General features: G+C 44.7%; 3 protein-coding genes across 3 annotated transcripts; 1 reads left to right on the top strand and 2 right to left on the bottom strand.

Annotated features, from left to right (window-relative positions):
• Nucleotides 1–322: 322 nt before the first annotated feature.
• On the bottom strand, nt 323–6,625 carry zbtb1 (zinc finger and BTB domain containing 1). Its single transcript, XM_063223671.1, has 3 exons — nt 6,385–6,625; nt 5,007–5,364; nt 323–4,713 (listed from the first exon to the last, which is right to left on the bottom strand). Exons 2-3 carry the CDS (start codon nt 5,352–5,354, stop codon nt 2,953–2,955), a joined length of 2,109 nt encoding a protein of 702 aa, XP_063079741.1. The 5' UTR covers nt 5,355–5,364; nt 6,385–6,625; the 3' UTR covers nt 323–2,952.
• Nucleotides 6,626–8,674: 2,049 nt separating this feature from the next.
• zbtb25 (zinc finger and BTB domain containing 25) lies at nt 8,675–13,502 on the top strand. The gene is made up of 2 exons (XM_063222535.1): nt 8,675–8,859; nt 9,751–13,502. Exons 1-2 carry the CDS (start codon nt 8,687–8,689, stop codon nt 11,129–11,131), a joined length of 1,554 nt encoding a protein of 517 aa, XP_063078605.1. The 5' UTR covers nt 8,675–8,686; the 3' UTR covers nt 11,132–13,502.
• A 2,558-nt stretch (nt 13,503–16,060) lies between these two features.
• On the bottom strand, nt 16,061–18,898 carry si:dkey-1h6.8 (uncharacterized). The gene is made up of 2 exons (XM_063222536.1): nt 18,619–18,898; nt 16,061–17,997 (listed from the first exon to the last, which is right to left on the bottom strand). Exon 2 carries the CDS (start codon nt 17,965–17,967, stop codon nt 16,312–16,314), a length of 1,656 nt encoding a protein of 551 aa, XP_063078606.1. The 5' UTR covers nt 17,968–17,997; nt 18,619–18,898; the 3' UTR covers nt 16,061–16,311.
• Nucleotides 18,899–20,460: the final 1,562 nt, after the last annotated feature.

Consider the following 20,460-nt stretch of genomic DNA (forward strand, 5'->3'; position numbering starts at 1 on the left):
GTGTTTCCATTTATGTTGCCCATTCACAAAGCCATTTTTCATGAATATTTACCTCCACATGTACTTCAATTCATCATGATGGGGAATTTTCCACCTTTCATACAGGTGTAATTTCTCCATGTCCTCCATTTTCAATTGCCAGTCAGGCATCTTTGGCTGCGAAACTTACTGTGCTTATGTCAGACCAGTAAATATTAGTTAATTACTTGGGCATGTCAAATTTTTGAATGGGCAGCATACATTTAAAAAAATAAACAAGTAAAATTATATACTGGACCTTAAAAGAATAGAACAAAGTAGGCTGAAGTGGTAATATCATGCAATGTAGTAATGCACTATTTTGCAATGTACAAGTCGCTCTAAAAAAACCTCCATTCCAGGTTAATCCATATTTTTTATTTCATGGCTTGAAAAACAAAGCTTTATCGAAAGGTAAACATTAACAGACATCTTTGTAATTGTTAGAGCAAATGACACTTGACCTATATATCCATATAACCATGGTGCATAGCCATAGTACATACCCCCTGGCATGACACAGAAATGAAAAGTAAATCATAAAAGAGCACAACAGTATATTGAAGTGTTGATATATAATTCTAAATGTGTGACACTTCCTCCATACACCCAGTTAAATTACACTCTCTCCAGTACACTATACAGGTGCTGCACAATTTGTACACACTTTTTTATCATTAGGTTTATAGAAAGAATAATGGTTTGATGTTTTGTTTTGACAACAGATTATCCATGTTTGCCTGCATAGTACGGCTAAAATGCATTACAGTAGATGAAACGGTGCCCAACATGGAAATGAAATTACAACTTTTTGCAGTTTTTTTAATGTTAGTAGAATGTGTATGGCCCACACTAATAGGGAGACAATTGGTTTGATAAGCCCACTTTCATTTAAGGCGAAACAAAGGTTGTCCATGCATGGCCTTTCATGATGTTCCCAATTGACATCACTAAACCCTGAGTTCTCTGCAAATGACTGTGAAAGTGTTGGGGAAATGATGTCCAAGAAAGTGACCGTATACGGTATGGATAGCTTGAACAAAACTTGGAATAACAGGAGCTTGAAAATGTAAAGTTGGTTCAGCAACAACACAAGACGATTTACAGACCTACGGTGAGGTCAGGTGGAGCATCTGTAGACGTATAGATGCCACCTCACAGCAATAACAGTAATACTGCCAAGCCAGCTATCAAGCACTGCTGTCGATAATAATAATAATAATAATAATAATAATAATAATAATAATAATAATAATAAAACATATCAAAGTACACAGTCACACTGCATAACCTACTAAACAGTGCTGGATCATGCTGACACCAATCTTGGACTTACTGTAGACTTGGAATCAGAGGAGACTACAGTATGTAGCCTCCTGAAATGCAACTTCCGTTTCAATGGCAGAGAACCAGCTGCAATGATTTGATCAAATTGCACTTGTAACAATGTAAGAGTTGGCCTCTACCATGAAACTCATTAAAATGTATAGAAATTAGACTGTAACTATTCCTGAACCAAACGTATGTTACACTGTATTACACTTGCAGCTCTTCCATGTTTAGTTTGAATAACAAAACGCTCTTTAATATTGACCTGAACGCAGACACACTGCAGTATATCTTTTACACTCATTAAAGCTTAATGAAACCAGAAGCACAAAAGTATAAAAAAGTTTGAAAAGTTAAAAAAAATCCTAGGGAACACTATTCCTTTTACAAAACACAACATTCGAAAGGTAAGACACAGAGGAGACAGATGCGATTGTCTTTTTGCTGTAAATATAAAAAAAAAATGCTTATAAGCACTCCGGGTTCTAACATCAATCAAACCCATTTCACTCAGCCAATAATAATCCATGATAAACCACTGATGCACCTGCTTCAAATCTTGAGACTGATTGAGATCTGAAAACAGCATGACGGATGACCAAATAAGTAAGCTTATGCATTAGCCTGATTTGTGATGCACTCCAATTGCATAGTTAAAAATATGTATAGCTTACAATTTTGAATTGCGTGAAATAAAAGAAATTCTGCTGCATTGTATAATGGAAAAATAGAAATACAGTAGTAGAGAACAGCTGAGTAGAGTAGTGTGTATTTTGAATAGTTTTGGGCTACCCCGATTTCAACAACACTAGTGTTTTGGTGTCTTACAGTTAGTGCCAGATAGTACCTTGTAATGCAACTCAAAAGGAGTTCTTTTGTACCCAGGGAAGCCGACGGGGGGGGGGGACAAAGGGGTCAGTTGTCCCGGGCCAAGGGATAGAGGGCCCTCTCTACACTGTATGCATTGGGTGGGGGACCCTTTCAGATGCGTCCGAACAAAGCTGTCAGCGACCCTGTCTGTACCAGACACAGCTTTAGCTAAATTCAACAGTCCAATTTACCAACTTATCACGTCACAACAACACCAGAAATGTCTCAACACAGACACTACAACAGAAGAGCACCAAATCGGCAAGAATGATCTATAATGACATCAATATTACCAAGGATGTCACGTATGTATTGGCCACGAAAGAAATTAATATCCATTATAGAAAAAAAAATCATACTTATTTAACACGTTTTAACAAAACATTGCAAAACCTAGAGAGAGAAAAACAAGGTGCTTGACATACAAAGTTTGTTTGACATGTTTAAGTATGTCAACCATTATTCAAATCGTGCACATACAGTACTTTCTAGGTAGAAAAAAAGAGGCCTTAAAACCCATAAGATTGAGGCACTATATTCCTCCACAACACTGAGACACACTTAGACTATGCATACCATTTAAAAGTGCATTTTTTGAATAGGTTATTTTTGGTGTAATAAGTGCATAGATTGATTCTCACATTTACAGTATGGCTTATTTTCTTTTGATTTCTTTTTTTTTTCCCAAACCATCTTACAATATAATACAATCCACGCGTGGCAGCAGCGGCCTTTTCACTGTCTCTTGGTGTGTTTTGAATTGTAATGGCTGCGCATGTCCTTGCGGAGACGGAACTTCTCCCCGCAAACGCCGCAAATGTACAGGTGCACGTCCATGTGCTTGTCCAGGAGGTCGCTGTTGGGAAAGATCTGGAAGCACACCTGGCAGATGGTCTCGCCCGCCGACAGGTGCGAGATCATGTGGCGGACGTGGTCGTGCTTGAGGAAAGTGCCCTGGTCGCAGACCGGGCAGACGTAGCGCGCCATGCCCTTGTGCATGTCGGTGTGGAGCCGCAGTTGACGCTCGCGGAGGAACTGCTTGCCGCACGTCTGGCAGGTGAACTGTTTCTCCTTGGTGTGCACCGTGTAGTGCTCCCGCAGGTGGCAGCGCTGGTAGAACCCCTTGCCGCAGATGGCGCAGAAGTGTTTGCGGCGGTGGTCCAGCTCACTGCCTTCGTCCAGCAGCGACGGCCGAAAGGGCTCCTGCTCCGGACACACCAGCGTGTGCTCCACGGCCACACTCTCGCTCTCGAACACCAGGCCGCAGAGGGGGCAGCGGTAGCCCTCCAGGAGACCTTCGTCCATGCCCTGGACATCCTCTGGAAGCGGAGAGCCCTCCTCGGGTGAGTCCAGGTCGAGGCTCTGAGTTTCCCCGCAGCGCTCGGCGTGCTCCTGCAGCTGCCGGCCCTTGATCAGCACCTGGCCGCACCTGCCGCACGCGCAGATGTGGCCCATGTGGCTGGAGATGTAGTGGGCCGACTGGTCCTCCTCGGTTAGCATGGCCCCGCAGAGTTCGCAGGGTGACGAGTCTTCGTCCTGTTTCTCCTCTTTGATCGCGAGGCCCTTGGAGCTCACCGCGCCACCCCCCTCGTCACCGCTCGCCACCATAGAGCCCTCGGCTGCGTCTTCCATGGCTGAGACGCCGGCTTCTTGGTCTTGGTCTTGGTCTTCTTGGTCAAACCGCTTCTGGTTCCTGCTGGCTGCGTCCTTGTACGAACGGAGGCGCACACTGCAGCCCTTCAAGCTGTGGTTGCCCACTCTGATGATGCTGATGTTTTCCATCTCGGATTCAGAGTCGTCGTCCTCTTGCTCCTCTTTGATGGTGACGTTCTGGCAGGGGATGGCCTCGTTGTCTGTCCCCGTGGCCAACGACCTGATGACCATTTCCGAGTCGGACTTTGGGTCGGGCCAGTCGTCCTCTCCCTTGCACATTGTTCTGTGTTCTTCCGTGCCCTCCGAGGCCGAGCTCTCTGCTTTGCTGGACTCGTTATCCGCCTCTGTGCGGACACTGGGGGCCTGAAACGCCTTGCGGTTGGTGCAGGTGAGAATATGTTCAATGAGCAGCTTCTCACAACTGAAGACGAAACCGCAGTCGTCGCAGGTGTAGGTGCGGCCGAATCGAGGTCGTTCCTTGAACGTGGCGCTCCGTCCCGACCCTCTCTTCCTCAGATCGCACGGCTGCTCGTTGACGGCGCTCTCCGCGACAGGAACAGGAGGCAGGGGTAGAAGGACGTCCTCCACCGGCCTGACAGTGGACACGCTCAGGCTTGGTCTCGTGCCGGCGACGGCAGCAGCGGGAACCTTGGACGGAAGGTTCTCCTGTTGCTCTGACGACGACTGGGCGTTGTTGTTGGGCCTGCTGCTCTGTTCAAACATGCGCACCCCGAAGATCATCTTCCCGGCGACCACGCTGGACGTCGAAGACGAGCTGGACGAAGAGGACGACGAGGCGCAAGACGACGGGGTGAGATTCGAGGTGCGGATGTCCCGCAGATCCTAGTAGAGTAGAGTAGAGTAACATTTATTAATCCCGAAGGAAATTTAGGTGTCTAGTAGCATACATACATACAAAAAAAAAAGATTATTTCACATTGAACAGTCAGATATAAAAAGTCTCTCATTGCAATAGTTGTTACTGTTTGTTGGAAGGGGGATGGAAGGGGGGCATGGCGGGGTGGAGGGGGTGTTTATGTGGTCCAGTCACCAATAACAATCTCTTTCATTGTGTTCTTCTGAGTTGTTGAGTTAAATAGCCGGATGGCCCTGGGGACAAAGGACTTAGGACTTACCTCCAGCGAGTCCGGGATGTAGTACATCTGCAGGTAGGCCATGGAGGCCTTGAGCTCCTCGAACTCGTAGTGGCCCACCATGATGCGGCCCAGGTACATGAGCTGCAGGATCAGGTCGAAGCACTCGGCGCTGATCTGCATGTTGCTGAGGTCCAGGCGGGCGGCGGAGGCCTGCAGCTGGTCGCGGATGAAGAGCATGCGGAAGTAGGAGCTGCAGGCCGCCAGCACGGCCTTGTGGGCCCGGAAGTAGGTGTCGCCGATGGTGATGCAGCAGTCGCACAGGAAGCCCCATTCCCGTTGGTTGTTGAGCTGCTGCAGGACATGCTCGCTGTGGCTGGGCCGCGCCATCACCCTGCGCCTGCGTAGGTGCAAATAACAAAACAAACAAACAAATAAACAGAAACAATGTTAGAACACAAGGATGGGAAAACACTGATGTTCATCAACATGATTTCTGTAAAAAAAAACACTTTGGACTACAAAATAACTTGTAATAATAGCCATATTATTTATGACCACACCCAGCACACATGGCGTCAACACAGAAGCCTTGTGATTTAGTTGTGCTATTCAACATTTAAATAAAAAAACATTGTATTGAAACTATAGGAAAATATGTCAGTCTACATCATTTAAAAGACACTTCCTCTAAAGCATTGTCACAGTGACTGAAGTACAGCAAAATGAATGTAGGCTACTTCATAACTGATAGCTGAGGGTGACAATTGAGCTTGAACACTTGGGCAGTTACAGAATATGATATACAGAATAAGATATTTTAACCTACAAACTAAACAAAATAATAAAAATAAGATAAATGAATTGAACCGTTAACTCACTTTCAAACTAATTTTACTATGCAACATATGGAACATGCCCATATTTAAGCTTAACTATTTGCATTTGTCACAAACACTACTTCGAAAACAGTCTCAACGTGTAAAAACAAGTCACTGTACAACTGTCCGCATGGCTAAATTTACAGTCATACACATGCAGTTCCTTTTGTTGAGTATCGTCGTCATCTCAAATTAGGAGGTTTACATCCCGCCCACGCATTTTCATTGGCCTAATTCAGAGACAGAAACGTGCGGGCGTCGTGGCTGTCAATCATGTCCACAAAAGTATTTTAAACTATGCGTGACGTTAAGTAAACATTTGTGGATTCTGTACTGATCAACAGAACAAATATCTGTCCATGTTTAAGAATATCTCGGCGTCGAAAGTATAAAAAGAGGAGCGACTGCCTCGCTGTCTGATCTCACGCAAGCACGCACTGCCACCCCCGCGCTGCTTCCCGCATTCACGCTATGGGGGAAAAAGAGCTTCGTGTTTAACACTGCACTATTTATGTTTAAATCCCGTCGGAAATACTTACCGAAAACAATGGGTGTTTCCAATTTACGAACAAGTGGTTGAGTTGCAGGGCACTAGTTCGGAAGTTCCACCGTTTCTGCCGTAATATAAAGCATGAAGTTCAGTCGACAATATTCGCGAGGGCGAAGCCCCTTCTGCTACACGGATGAAAGAACTTCCGCACAGCCGCTCTGCGAGCTGTATCACCGCACAGAGGCAGCCTGCGCAAGATCCAGCCCCACTCACGCAAATCCAACCCTCCATAGGACGGGGCCGTACAGTGCAAATGCAACCGTACATGAAAATATGCACATTACCTAGCTGGAATGACAGCGGCGAAAATTAGCCTTAGCATATATTGTAAGATACAAAGTATCCGACCATGGTCCAAATGGGTGTCGCCTGCATGACATTCTAGAGCTGTGAATCGAGTAATGTATGACATTGCAAGAAGAAAACATCTGTGGCAGTGTTTGCAATGATAATCTTGCAAGCTTGTTGATAGACTGGTGCACAGGCTTGATATGGTATGTTTACGAGCTCTAAACATGCAAACCAAGACTTTTGGCACCCTATTCCGTCACAGAGGGACAGCCTTGAATAAACACTTTATTGTAGGTCCACCAACCCCCTGTACAAAAAGAAACAATCAGTTTTGAGAAACCAAAATGTACAGTATGACCACGTGACGAATAACAAGCTTAGTTGACAATCGCATAGGAAGAAACGCGAGACCGCACGAGAATTTTTCCCTGCAGCAACAAATATATAAATCTAAACATTTTCGCGCATTTGAATGGTAAGGAACCACTCATCGATTCTGTATCATATTGAATGGGTTGTGCAGCTGCATGGAACAACTGTCCGTGCAGTTTATCCGTGGTCTCATGGACCACATTGCTGGATTTTATTTCGACAGCACTTGACTCGGTGGGCTAAAAGACGAGTACGAATTAACATAACATGATGCTTTTGTAAACTGTGACTGTCATTATGGCTCTAGCTGAATTTAATGCATAACTCGTCGCTTAACATCGTGCATACGCATTACGCATATCTCATTTGAATTGCAGTTAACAGATTTAAGTACGTCTTTATCGACATTTTATGCAGGTATAGTGCATCCAACGGGAGTGTTCAGGTATTGTCTCTCCTCAGCTTTGAAATGTAGTCTACAGGGCTGTTAGTCGAATCAATGCATAGGTTTACTGGGTCTTTAGTCTGAGCACAACAATGCACTGTGTATCGCCAATTGCCCACATTATCCATTCAATATGCATGGAGGTAATCGAACAGTGCACTATGCTAAACATGGAATCTTTTATGGTTTCATGCCAGCTATGCACGTTCATGGCTATAGCTTGGGAGCCATAAAAGAAGCGTGTGTCCATCCATCGCATATCCGGCTAGATAAATAACATTCCACACATTTTTTGCCATCTGCTCTTTGCTTAGTGACGGGATAGATTTTTGGAGACCCACTGTTCTATCCAGATGTGTGCACGTCTTGGCTGACTGTTCTAAACATTGTGCAAAACTGGTAGGGGAACGATAATGTACATGCAGTAGTCCTGTCACTAGAGGTCACCATAGGCAGTAAAATGTCCTGTAAAGAACAGGTTTTGTAGTCAATGTATCAGTTTATATTATATTATTTCACATTATATTATATTATATTATATTATATTATATTATATTATATGTCACAAGTTTGTGCAGGTCCTGCTCATGGGCTTAATTGACCTGTGCTGTGTTGGTCATGCAACCATGTGTCTCTTGTCATTACTGGCAGTTTCTTGGGGGTTTATAACTCTGTAATAACTTTTATGGTCTCAGGGCTGGACTAGTCTTTTGCAAGCAGTGTGCAGATCCTTTCTCGCTCCTACATGTGACTGAATTTTTTGATTTGGCACCTGCTGACGCTTTTTTGCTGGATGTGCGCACTTTCCACTACACTCAGGGCTGGGTCTACCTTTATCTTCCCCTGCCATATGAGTAGAGAATAATTTATTGATCCGTGAGGAAAGCCAGGTAGTTGTAAGATTTAACGTTTTTGCACTCATAGGTGGCCTAAAAAAAAATCCTGTTTTGAGCTATCTGTGTATCTTTCAAAATCAGTTCTGTTATTATTATCGAAAAACAATTATACTTTATATTAAATGGCAGACATCCCACCCACCTCTGAGATCAACATGTGTGTGTGTGTGTGTGTGTGTGTGTGTGTGTGTGCCTGTCTGTTTATCCTGGATGTTGTGAACAGGTGTAGCAGGTTTTTTTTTTGATTTGAACCTTTATTTTCCTTTGGAAGGTTGAGAGTGGGCGCCATGGACGTGTCCAGCCACAGCCTGTACCTCCTGCAGCAGCTGAACGTTCAGCGGGAGTTCGGCTTCCTGTGTGACTGCACAGTTGCCATTGGCAACGTGTACTTCAAAGCCCACCGGGCGGTACTGGCGGCCTTCTCCAACTACTTCAAGATGATCTTCATTCACCAGTCCAGGTATATACCAGGTCACTTATATCACTGCTCTCTATGATTGTTTTTCAGTCAACAGTAGAATGAGGCTTAGCGGGGAGGGCACTTGTCTACTACGCGGCTGACCCGGGTTCAATTCCGGCCCGGGTCCTTTGCCGACCCATCCCTGTCTCTCTCTCTCTCTCCCAAACGTTTCCTGTCTCTCACAAAAACTGTTGTGTCGCGTACAGTCTAAAAGACCAAACAAAATATGTTTTTTTTTTTAAAGTAGAATGAGATGGTATGCATTTATTGGTATCACTTTATATTAGGGTTCACAACATACATGCCTAAGTGCCCATATACAGTAAGTGAAGTAAAAGTGAAGTGAAAGCCCAACTGGGAAACTCCAACTCCCATTGTCATTGTGACAGCACACCACAGCACACAAGAGAACACTGCACACAACGAAATTGCACCTGTGCAAAGGGGCAACCCCCAATGGCGCCTGCAACGGAGCAGTGCGGCAGGACAGTACCATGCTCAGGGTACCTCAGGAGTATGTTAGATAAGGGACTTATGAGACACTTGTTAACCAAAACTCAATTATTTTTTTAGCTGTGTATTCACACATTCCTTGTTTTTTTTTTTGCCAATCAAGCATTTATTGATAATTGCCTGAGTTTTGAAGTTTGAAATGTGTTTATTTAACAAACGGACAGCATACGTATATCACTAGCATTGTATAGCAAAATATAGATTATAGATTATATAAGATTATAGCCATAAGGCTAATTCATGTTGCACTGATAAGTGAGACACGTTAAATATCATTATATGTAGGCTATAGTTTACTTTCTACATACAATATAGTGACAAACAATAAACAATAGTCTGTTCAATCATTAATTTTTTTTTTCCATTTCACCTCTCCAGCGAATGCATCAAAATCCAGCCCACAGACATCCAGCCGGACGTCTTCAGCTACCTGCTGCACATCATGTACACGGGCACCGGCCCCAAGCAGCACGTGGACAAGGCCCGCCTCCAGGAGGGCATCAAGTTCCTCCACGCCTACCAGCTGTGCCGCAAGCCCGGCGAGCTCGGCCCGGCGGACGCCGGCTCCCCGGACGGCCGCATGTCCAACCTGTACGGCATCCAGATCTCCTCGCAGCTGCCCGGCAAGGATGGGGCCGCCGTCAAGGTGGGCGCCGGCAGCAGCGGGCAGCGGGACCCCGAGGGCTCGCGCTCCACCAGCCGGGCGGACTGGCCCGGGCGCTCGCACCACCACGCCCAGCCCTCGCAGGCGGTCGGCTTGGTGGAGGGCGTCGTCGCCTCCGTCGACCCCCAGCCAGGCGGCATGCGCCCGCTGTCCTCCCTGGCGTCCGGGGACAGCTCCGACATCTCGGCCAGGATTAAAGAGGAAAGGCTGGAGGAGGAGGAGGAGGAGGAGGAGCACGCCGATGGTGGTGGTGGTGTTGGTGGTGCGTGTCGTGATGAGGACAAGGCCTCGTTGCGGGCTCTGGGGGCTCGGGCGGCGGCGCTCTCCCCGGCCCAGGGCGGCCTGGGCCTGGCACTGCAGTGCCCGCGGTGCGGCGAGCGCTGCCTGTCCCCCGAGGGGCTCCAGGAGCACCTCATCACCCACGCCGCCTGCGCTCTGGAGCCGCTCATGGAGGGAACGCCGTCGGAGGACGCGGATTTGGGCGGGCCGGCCGGAGCCGAGGAGCACCGCAGCACGTCCAGGGATCGGCTGGACGCCGGATGCCTGGAGGAGGCCCTGCGGCAGAGTCAGGCCCTCGCGGACGAGATCGCGGCCGAACTGAGGCGGAGCGCCGGCGGCGGTGGTGGTGGTGGTGGTGGAGGCAGCGGCACGGGGGGCTTGGTGGGGATCGGAGGCTTCGCCAGCGGCAGCACGGTACCCATGGTGGGCCTGTTCACCCGCAAGAGGAAGATTGTATGCGCCGTGTGCAACCAGCGCTTCTCGCTCAAAAGCCAGCTGCAGGAGCACATGTTCTCGCAGCACGTGGGCAAACAAGCGCGTCTCGCTCAGCACCAGCACCAACATCAACAGCAGCAGCAGCAGCAGCCGAGATACAATCGCCTTTGCAACCAGCTGCTGCAGGCGGCCTGCGAGGGGACGACAGGCGATGGGGGCCTGCTACAGGGCGCCGGGACAGGACCAGGGGACGGGATGATGAACATCAACGAGGAGGGTGGGGGGGTGGCCTCCCGGGACGGCCAAGACAACGGCAGCTCCTGCTACTCTTTAGACTCAGAAGTGTCCCATGAGAGCATGGACGCTCTCCCTGCTGAATAGCAGAGGGGGAACATGGGGGAACGCATTCACGAATGTAGAGTGGAACACTTACAAGCAGCATACGTATGAACTCTCTTCATCCAAAGAGAGAGAGAGTGTGTATTTGGAAAATGAATGGCACTTACTTATACTTACTTTTACCGTCTTTTATGTCTGTTTCAAGTAGCCTGAATATATTTGGTAGGTACAAGTAACTATGGGGATTATGGTAATGGAGGTTGCCATTTTTTTGTTTTGTTTTGGGTTTTTTTTTTGTACTTAGGGTCTTTGTGTCTCGGCATTGTCTGAATTGTGTTCTGTTCGATGTATTTTTAAACTGCATACATTGATCCCTGAAAACATCAGTGTAGTTTTTATTTTTCAATATGAATGTGGTTCGAAAACACTAAGTCCAAGAAGCGCCTTGGAATTGTATTTTGTATTACATTGGATGGAATGCTTCAGACTTGCTAAATGAGTTAAATGAATGAAACAAGCTTGCCGTGCCTTAGCCGGTTTTGTGTAAGGACACTACCCCAGCAAATGCACTTGTTCCAGAAAAGTCCTAAACCAGACTCGTGTTTTGGCATTCTGACGATTAAGTCTCCAAAAAGAAACATATTTGCTTTGAAATGTTTTAAAGCATGTTTTGTTTGGGGAGGAAGAAAAAGTATTTGTAAATAATCAAAATGGAGCCTAATGCTGTTGCGTCTGCTAGCTACAACAGCCTAAACAGTAGGGCTGTAACGATAAATCGTTAACCGAGAAATGGTGGTACTCAGAGTCACGATACTGTATCGTGATGTAAGGAGGCAGTATCGTGATACGTCCTTTCAAAGTTTTGTTATCCTTCAGTCCAGAAAACAACCATATGATTCAATGTGATAATTCTTCCAATCTTCCAAATGAGATACATTTCAGAAATCGTGGGGTGTATCAAAGTGTAGGTCAAAAATCGTGATACGAACCGAATCGTGAGTTGAGTGTATCGTTACAGCCCTACTAAACAGAGCTCTAAAAGAAACTCTACATGCTTCTGAAAACCTTTAGGTGCCTGTCAGGTCTTTACAATACCTTAAGAGGGCCTGCGTGAAGCTGTCCCCCCCTCAGGCCGAAAATGCTGAAATAACACTGCCGATTGTATGTGCTATGTTTGTGCCGGATAGTGCTGTAAAAAAAATGTTGTGCTATTAATAACATAATAGCATAATAATACAATAAAAGAGCTGTAACTTTACAAAACAAGTTATTGAAGCGTTAATTTTCACAGCACAAATGAGCACCAAGTAATTGCCTTCGATTGAGACTACTTTGGAGAAATTTGGACGTGGAGGGGGGACTGCGTGATATCACTAGTCAGAAAAATGTATTAAAAATGTATGAGTATTTGAGTATTTAAATTACTCAAAAGCCTTAATAGCACAAACGAACATTTTCACAGCACTATCCGGCACAAACATAGCACATACAATCTGCAGTGTTATTTCAGCATTTTGGGTCTGAGGTGGGTCCAGTTTCACGCAGGTCTTAACAGGCAGCCTCTCTCAATGGCACAACAGGAAAGCCAAATGAGTTTTACTTCAGCGTCTCTGCTGTGTGCTAATAGCCTCAATGTTTTGTCACGTAGTCCTTAAATGTGTAATCGAATTTGGTTTGAGCTCATTGACCCTCACTAGCTATGTGGTTGTGCCCAAACAGAAGGACAACATCGAATCAATGTCCTCGTTTGGCTGGTGAAATTTAATTTTCCATGCCCCTAAGATGATGGCAGATGAGATATTTATATCTGGCAGTCAGTGATATCTAAACTGGAGCCATATTGGCCGCATGATGCAGTGACTGAAAGGAACACGCTTAATTTCAATGGCCACGTCCTTCACTTTTCAACCCAAGGTGTATTTGAATTGTATAATAGTGCACTGCAGTATTTTGACTCCTCAAAACATTGTTTGGTCCCAAATAGCCAAGTTCATTACACATCAAAACTTATTCTAAACCAGCTAATCTCAATGAAGGGAATGAATCTAATGGCAAGTGTGTTGAGGAAAATGTGATGTTTGAAAAACTGATGTTTTTACTTTGTAAGACTTGGAATGACACCGCTGCAGGTCTAAAGTTTGGTTTCTTTAAGAGACCCTAATCCTGGATTGTCCATGCTGTTGGAATGTGCTGATAACTGCAGTTTTGTCAGTTTCATGTTTTATTGTGCTGTGATTGGTTTGTGAAAACCTGTGTAACCCTTGCAGGTGTGATCTTCATTTGTGTACATTGTGACCAGTAAGGTGTGTTTGTATGAACTTCAACTTGCCAGTCAATGTAAATTGTAAAACCACTACATGCTACCCATTTACCAGAATATTTTTGGTAATAAACTTGTTTTTTCCAAAATGTATTTGCTTGTACTATTTTGAAAATGCTGTGTGTAAAGACAAAATGTTTTAAATTAAAAAGCAGGAAAGAAAATAAAAATGTGTCATTAAGCCTGCTACTGCTGATCTATTGAAGCCATATAGAAAATGGTAGTGTCACTTCAAAATACTAAAACTAAACACCAGCCATGGCCTGATGTTCAGGGAGGTAGCCTTTGAAGAGGGTTGCGGGTTTGAAGCCCTGACCGCAGGGCTAATAGTATTCAGGCCCAGTGCCCGATTTCAGGCTTGACAGTTTGTTTGCAGGATTGAAACTTTGAGAATATTTTTTTTTTTGGGTATTTTACGACTTTGATGATGACAGGACAGTTTGAGAGGTGGGCAGGAAGCGAATGGGGAGAGAGATGGGGAGAGGTCAGCAAATGACCCGGGCCGGGAATAGAACCCAGGTCAGCTGCATGGCAGATGAGTGCTCTACCGGGTTACCACGGCAGGGCTGAAAACTTTGTGAATATTTAGTTGATAGGGTTTTCTTATTTCAAAGTTTAAATTCAAGTTTCAGGATCTGGATTTTCTTCTTCCACCAGGCCTGTGACGATTAGGAATCTATCACTGAAGTGCACTTGACCTAGGCACCTAATCCAACAGTGGTCCAGGGACTGTAACCATTGCCCTATTGTGTCTGTCTGTATGTCTCTTTGGATAAAAGTGTCAGTTAAGAGTAATGTAATATACCAACCCAATCACACTTAAAACACAGTCTTATCTAGGCTAAAATTTGAAGTGGCTGCGTGTGTATGCATGTGTGTGTGTGTGTGTGTGTGTGTGTGGGGGGGGGGGGGGGGGTTGTGTTCCAAATTACAGGCGTTTAATTAAAGTCAATTACTAAATCTCAATCCTGAAATCTTAAACCTGAAATCTTAAGGACTGTGCACAGTCCCCAGGTACTTTAAATACAGGTACATAATGAATATTTTGTATTTCTGAAGTGTCTATATGTTAACTGTGTTATTGTAGGTGTAACAGCATGTGGAAGCTAGTTGCAATTTCCAATCACCAGAGGGCAGTGTGCTTTGAGGTTGGACAGTGATCTCACTGGACCTATTGCTATTCATATCAAATGGCTTTCAAATGTGCTAGATCATAATTTTGAAATTAGTCTCTGGATGACAATAATTTCCATAATGTGATTATTTCAGCTAAACTGTTCTATGATGAATGAGATCCTTCCCTTTTGTACAGGGAGATCAGGTGGCCATGTGTGGGAGAGCTGTGTCACACTGGAGATCCTTAAGAGCGAAAACGTGAAAGATTAATTAAGATGATGTCATTTTAGGTGAAGTAGGACGAGTTCAACTGCTATTCAACCACAGAAACCTTTAGACTGGATGCATTATGCATTTTCATCTGGCTTTTCAAATTTAAAGATTCATTACATCCATGGAGAAACACTAGGTATCCTCGAAGCATGTCTCGTCCATAATTTACTGTAGTTTCACCTAATGCTGAATTTGCTATCTGTAGCCAGAGGTGACGGCAGAGGGGGACAAAGGGGACAGTTGTTCCGGGCCCAGGGAGAGATGGGCCCCAGAATTGGGTCCTCATTACATTGTATCTATTGGGCTGGGGGGCCCTTTCAAATGACTGTCCTGGGCCCGGTCCAAAGCTGTCAGCAGCCCTTTCTGTAGCCATACCGTGTGAAGCTAGAAAGTGCCCAGCTGAAATACACTGGTACTGTAAAATACTCTATGTACTCTTTGAAGATCTAGTATGTCTTCCAAGTTACAAGTGGAAAGTTAGAGGGGAAAAAAATTCAAAACAAAAAGGCTTTCTGTAATCATAATGTGTGGGTTTTTCATTGCTATAGAAACTAGATCTGATTACAGTGAAACGATAATGTCACAAATCAGAGCTATAAATATCATCATGGTGTGGGTGGCTGCATATGTCACCCTCGTGTTTGTGTTTAATGAGGAGAAAGTCTGTATATGGAAAGCACTTTAATTACTTTTTGCAGCACATTTGACCTTATCTGAAAAGTTTTTAAAGGTACTCTGATACCTGAACTTGAAGACCACTGTAAATAGGCCTACTTAAAAAAAAAGCAACCAAAGCAACCAATATATTTCCAAAATCTGCATCATGATATTTGATGTGTGAGAGCACAACATATTGTGAAAACACATATAAACACGTATAACATGTACGTAACTCATGTTACAGCACAATAATTGTGTTCACACCCAATGTAAATATACAGAGTACAGACCAAGGCCTGTAAAAAGACACCAACACTGAGACTGTTTACATGTACGTATATGGATATTTTTGTACGTATATGGATATTTTTGTAATGGCATCCATTTGGGCCTTTTGTTTACATGTAAAGCGACTTCAAACTCCCTAAACTATGGTGAATTTAGGTAAGTTGAGCCACTTTTTTTGCATATAAGCGAATGGCCAAAAGTGGCCCAATTTACCTGAATTCACCCCCTACATATATTATTTTATATATATATATATATTATATTTTATATACAAATATAAAATATTATATTTTATATATATATTATTTTAAACCAGAGTTGTCTAAAATGCACCAGTCACAATGGTGATTTTTGTAATCCACATGTGATGTAAACAAGATCAAAATATGTTAACGGATAGACAAAATATCAATTTTAGACATATCCACATACCTGTAATCAAGGCCTGAGAGACCCAAAATGAATCATTAACTGTACAGAAGGAAAAAAACTATTAACATGGACTGTTCTATAACCGAGTATGTCCGGATATCTGTGTCCACAGTCTCCATAAGCTAGCTGCACCTCAAGTGCCTTCCATATTTGCACACTCTGTATCTCTGTGGCTGTTTGTCAGTGGAGGTTGTGCTTCCCTTGAGAGCTGACAAAGAGCCCTTTTAATGGCAGCTTGAACTAGGGAGTTGGCAGTGAGAATCAGTAGGCTCTCTCCAGTAATCAGGCTCGCATCTTCAGGTGCCAGACTGCAATCAAATGTGTCGGAGCACGACTTCACGTCTGGGCTATTGGATTCACGTGGAGCCCAGAAACCATCCACTGGCACGGTTAGGAAAGACATATTACTACTACTGGCATGGTGGTGGTTGTAAGGCATGGCGTGGCTGGGGTCTGGAGGACCTGTCGGCTCGCTTGTGTCGTCAAACAACTTGGTGTCCTCTGCCCCGTTCTCGAACACATCATCCATAGCCAAGGCTATGTCTATCTGTGGGCTGAGCACTGGGCTTAACTCAGCCACACAGGTAGTGTTGGCTCTATCATAGACACCTGAGGCCTCATTCACACCAAACTCCTGTACGTCTGCGCAGCCCTGCTGTTCGTTTTCATCCTCATCCTTTGTGTTCAAATCCTCTGACGTCTTACGGGTAGGACCGGCGTTATTATCACCATCTTGGCATTCACACTCCGTGCCCTTTTCACTGTCAGCCGTTACCTCAGCACTGACTGTGACAGTTTCTGGACATCCCTGCTCACCTTCTCTGTCTGAGCTGCCTTCCTCTGGGGTATTGGGCAGGTCTTTGCTCTCATCATCCTGGCTGTCTGCCTGTCTTTCTGTCTGCTCGGGCAAAGGTGTTTGTGTCTCACCACCACATTCAAATGTCTTTTGTGAGGAGGCTGCTTCCTTTCGTCTGGTCAAGAAGCCTTGTATTCTTTTTCGCAGTGTTGTCTTTCGCACAGCCTCTGAATTGTTCACTAACGATTGAGACTGCTTGCTCTGACGTCTGCCCTTACTTTTGTGACGACCGACAAACGGAAACCAAATGTTTTTGGCCCTCTTTTTCCCTGAGGATCTAGTTCCATGCTGTGTATTTGCGTCGCCATCGGGGTGACAGGTAGCACCTTGCTCCGCAGTTCCTTGTGTGATGGTGTCACCTGTCGACTGTGAGTCCTCACCGGAACATTCCAGAGTTTGTGTAGCCACCACAGCATCCTCTTTTTTCGCCTCGGGGTGGTCGTGTTTCCTCTGTCTCCATCTGACACACATAAACACGTGTGGCAATAGCCGCCTCAGTCCCAGTCCGTGTTTGGCTGACATTTTGTTCTTCCTGCTGCCATGATCATCAAGATGCTGGTCTTTGGCTCTTTCGCCCTCAGAACCAGCTTCACAGGCAGAGCCATCACTGTCGAGCCTTGTCTGGTGGCTGTCCTCTGCTTCCTTATTGGTGGTTGCTTGTGGACTTCCGGGAGGGCAGGCTGATGCTGATGGCGTGGCTTCCTCCCCCAAGGGATCATGGTGTGCTGTTGGAGGAGGAGGAGGAGTGGAGTCCTTTGAGGTACCATTTGTGTCCATTCTTCGCTGGTGTCTCAGTCCTCGTGCATCTGGGCGTCCTCCGGTTTGATTCTTGGCCTTGGCTTTGCCTAGTAGAAGTCTCGGTGGGCCGGTCAGTTTCCTCTTCAGGACTACTTTCTGATGACCTTGGCTGGTGTCAGAGTCATTGGTTGCCATGGCTTTAAATTGGACACACCTGAGTGCTTCCTGTCAAAAAATGACATATTAGTTTTGACAGGGCTGGAAATCAGTTTGAGCGAGTAGGCTACAACATGACAACACACCTATTGGGAACAGTTGGCATGCATGTTGGTTTTGTAATATTTCATATGAACAAGATTAAAATATATAGGCTACTAAAGTTATAGACGCAGCAGGTTTGGAAAAAGCAGGAAATGGAAACAGCAACATAGCCTATCAGCAGTTGCTCTCACAATAATCCTTTTCAGTTCATCGACGGAATCATAGCCTCAGTTAATAGTGGTGGCTGTGCGTAATAAGTTGCCAAAAAGAGGGACGAATCCAAACTGAGCACTTTGTGATATCAAATAAAATAAAATAAAAACAGCAAACCTGGTAGAAACATAATTATTTTCGCAAAAGAATGTGTTAAGCTAGCAGGCAACTTATAAAATACTAATAGTAAACTGACGTCAAGTGTCCGTGCAGTCTATTTTAAGAGATTTACGCGCCACATTATCGACCAATATGACATCAGTATTTTTTTCTGTCACTCGTCGCACCGGGTATGACCTTAGCAAGTGTAGGCTAAACAAACCTCAGCAAATAAACTCCTTAGTTATTTTTCAATGAAGACAAGTGACATACCTGAATAAGAAAATTCCTGAACCCGTAAAAAAATTCCGAATAAAGCCTTTCCAGCTGAAGTTCGCGCAAAGATGAAGAAACCAAGGAGCTGGAGAAGGCTCTCCCTCCGGCTGCACGTCTAAACCCAAGTGCTCGCTGCCGCCAACATGTAGCCTAGTCGCATCCTGCCCAGTTTCCATAGTAACCTGCTGATTGACACTTTATTTTGAGAAAACTATGAAAAGGCTGCTACACCCCAGATACGGGTGTGCGACGTGGAGATGTTTTTAACCTCCACATGTAAATAGTTAAAAAGCGTAAAAGTGTGGAAAAGTATAAAACTTTTCATTTTACTTATTATTTGCTAACTACAATTACCTAAGGTGACCATTAGGCCTATGCATTTTGCTATCATCTTACAGTGCAAATGCCTAAAACAGAGAATAGCCTACCATCCTTGCATTTGTTGAAAGATAACCTGATAGGCTACCATAATCTGACTGTTGGTAGGCCTACATTCTGTAGGACCATCTGACATGAGTAGCCTTGAAAAATCAAACAAGTTATGACAAACTAGACAGTATCAAGCTGCTGTGATTTAGGCTACTTTCTTTACATGGGCTCAGCAACATTCAGGGACTTAAGCTGAAACTAAAATATGCATCAGTCACATACCCTGATGTCCAGCAGGGCAGAGTAAATTACCCACGTGGTCAGACATCTTAGATTCTTCGTTCCATTCTGTAGTCTGTGCTGTTGTGGGTTGTTCTTTTTAGCATTCAAGATGAGACGATGGCCTATATTGGAACCCCTACAGTGATAGGCCTATACATGAAAATGTGTTCTGTAGGCTACAGGGTGTTTTTACACAGCAAAGCGATGCAAACAGCAAGCCCCCCTGGGGGGCGCGGAGGCATTGCAGGGGGGGCTTGTGACATCTTATTTTTTTATTTTTTTCCCCCCTAAGAAAATGATTGGGGGGGGGCTCGGAAGCATTCAGATCCTCCGAAGGGGGGGGTGGAAGGAAAAGTTTGAGAACCGCTGATTTAAACAGTTTAAAACTGTAGCTATTGTCTTTGCTATTATCCAGGAATGACTTGATTTAACAAAAACTGGATTTATTGTTTATGATGTGGAGCCATGGGTTGCAGAATGACATGAATTCATACTTACACTTTCTTTGCAGCATTATAATACAGCAAAGCATACCAACAAACCAACCAACCTAACAATACAACACTGCAGCATCATTTTGAACACATTAATTGTAGGCTATGTGGCATTAAGACGCTCACGAATGCCACAAGAGAAAAGCAATCAATTTGTGTTTCCTCCTCTGTCTGACAAAAAAAAAAAACCCTGGACATTTTGACAACCCAATCAATCACCCAATTTTTTGTAAGCAATGGTGCTCTTCACCCAGTTAAGTGCCCAGGGAATGTATATATACGTAGCCTATATTTTCTCTGGGAGAGACCATTAAAACCGGGACAGGTGGCAACACTAAAACCAATACCAACATCAATATTAGACATTGGCTATACAGTACATAGCCCAATGCAATACAGTTTTGGAAACAAAATTTGCTCAAACAAATGTAGCCATCAGTATAATAGCACCACCATTTAATGTTCTATTTCCCAGAAAGATGCTAAATCTACTCTGGTTTACCAGCAGATACAGTAGGCCTATATATTTACAACTTAATTTTGAATCAATCCATTGTATTCTTCCTGCAAGCACTTGGAACAGTACTGTACAGCTAGCTGCCGACGTTCCACCACACAAGAAGAAATCTCTCGGGGCCATGCCTTCCTCACCAACCCAGGATCGAGGAGCCTTGCTTAATGTTACGTGACATGA

The sequence above is a fragment of the Engraulis encrasicolus genome, chromosome 18 (genome assembly GCF_034702125.1).
Source record: "Engraulis encrasicolus isolate BLACKSEA-1 chromosome 18, IST_EnEncr_1.0, whole genome shotgun sequence".
Taxonomy (NCBI): Eukaryota; Metazoa; Chordata; class Actinopteri; order Clupeiformes; family Engraulidae; genus Engraulis; species Engraulis encrasicolus.

Coding starts and splice junctions, on each gene's coding strand:
- zbtb1 (XM_063223671.1), bottom strand. CDS start 5,354: ATGGCGCGGCCCAGCCACAGCGAGCATGTCCTGCAGCAGCTCAACAAC. Junction 4,714..5,006: donor ACATCCCGGACTCGCTGGAG/GTAAGTCCTAAG, acceptor CTACTCTACTAG/GATCTGCGGGACATCCGCAC.
- zbtb25 (XM_063222535.1), top strand. CDS start 8,687: ATGGACGTGTCCAGCCACAGCCTGTACCTCCTGCAGCAGCTGAACGTT. Junction 8,860..9,750: donor ATCTTCATTCACCAGTCCAG/GTATATACCAGG, acceptor TCACCTCTCCAG/CGAATGCATCAAAATCCAGC.
- si:dkey-1h6.8 (XM_063222536.1), bottom strand. CDS start 17,967: ATGGCAACCAATGACTCTGACACCAGCCAAGGTCATCAGAAAGTAGTC.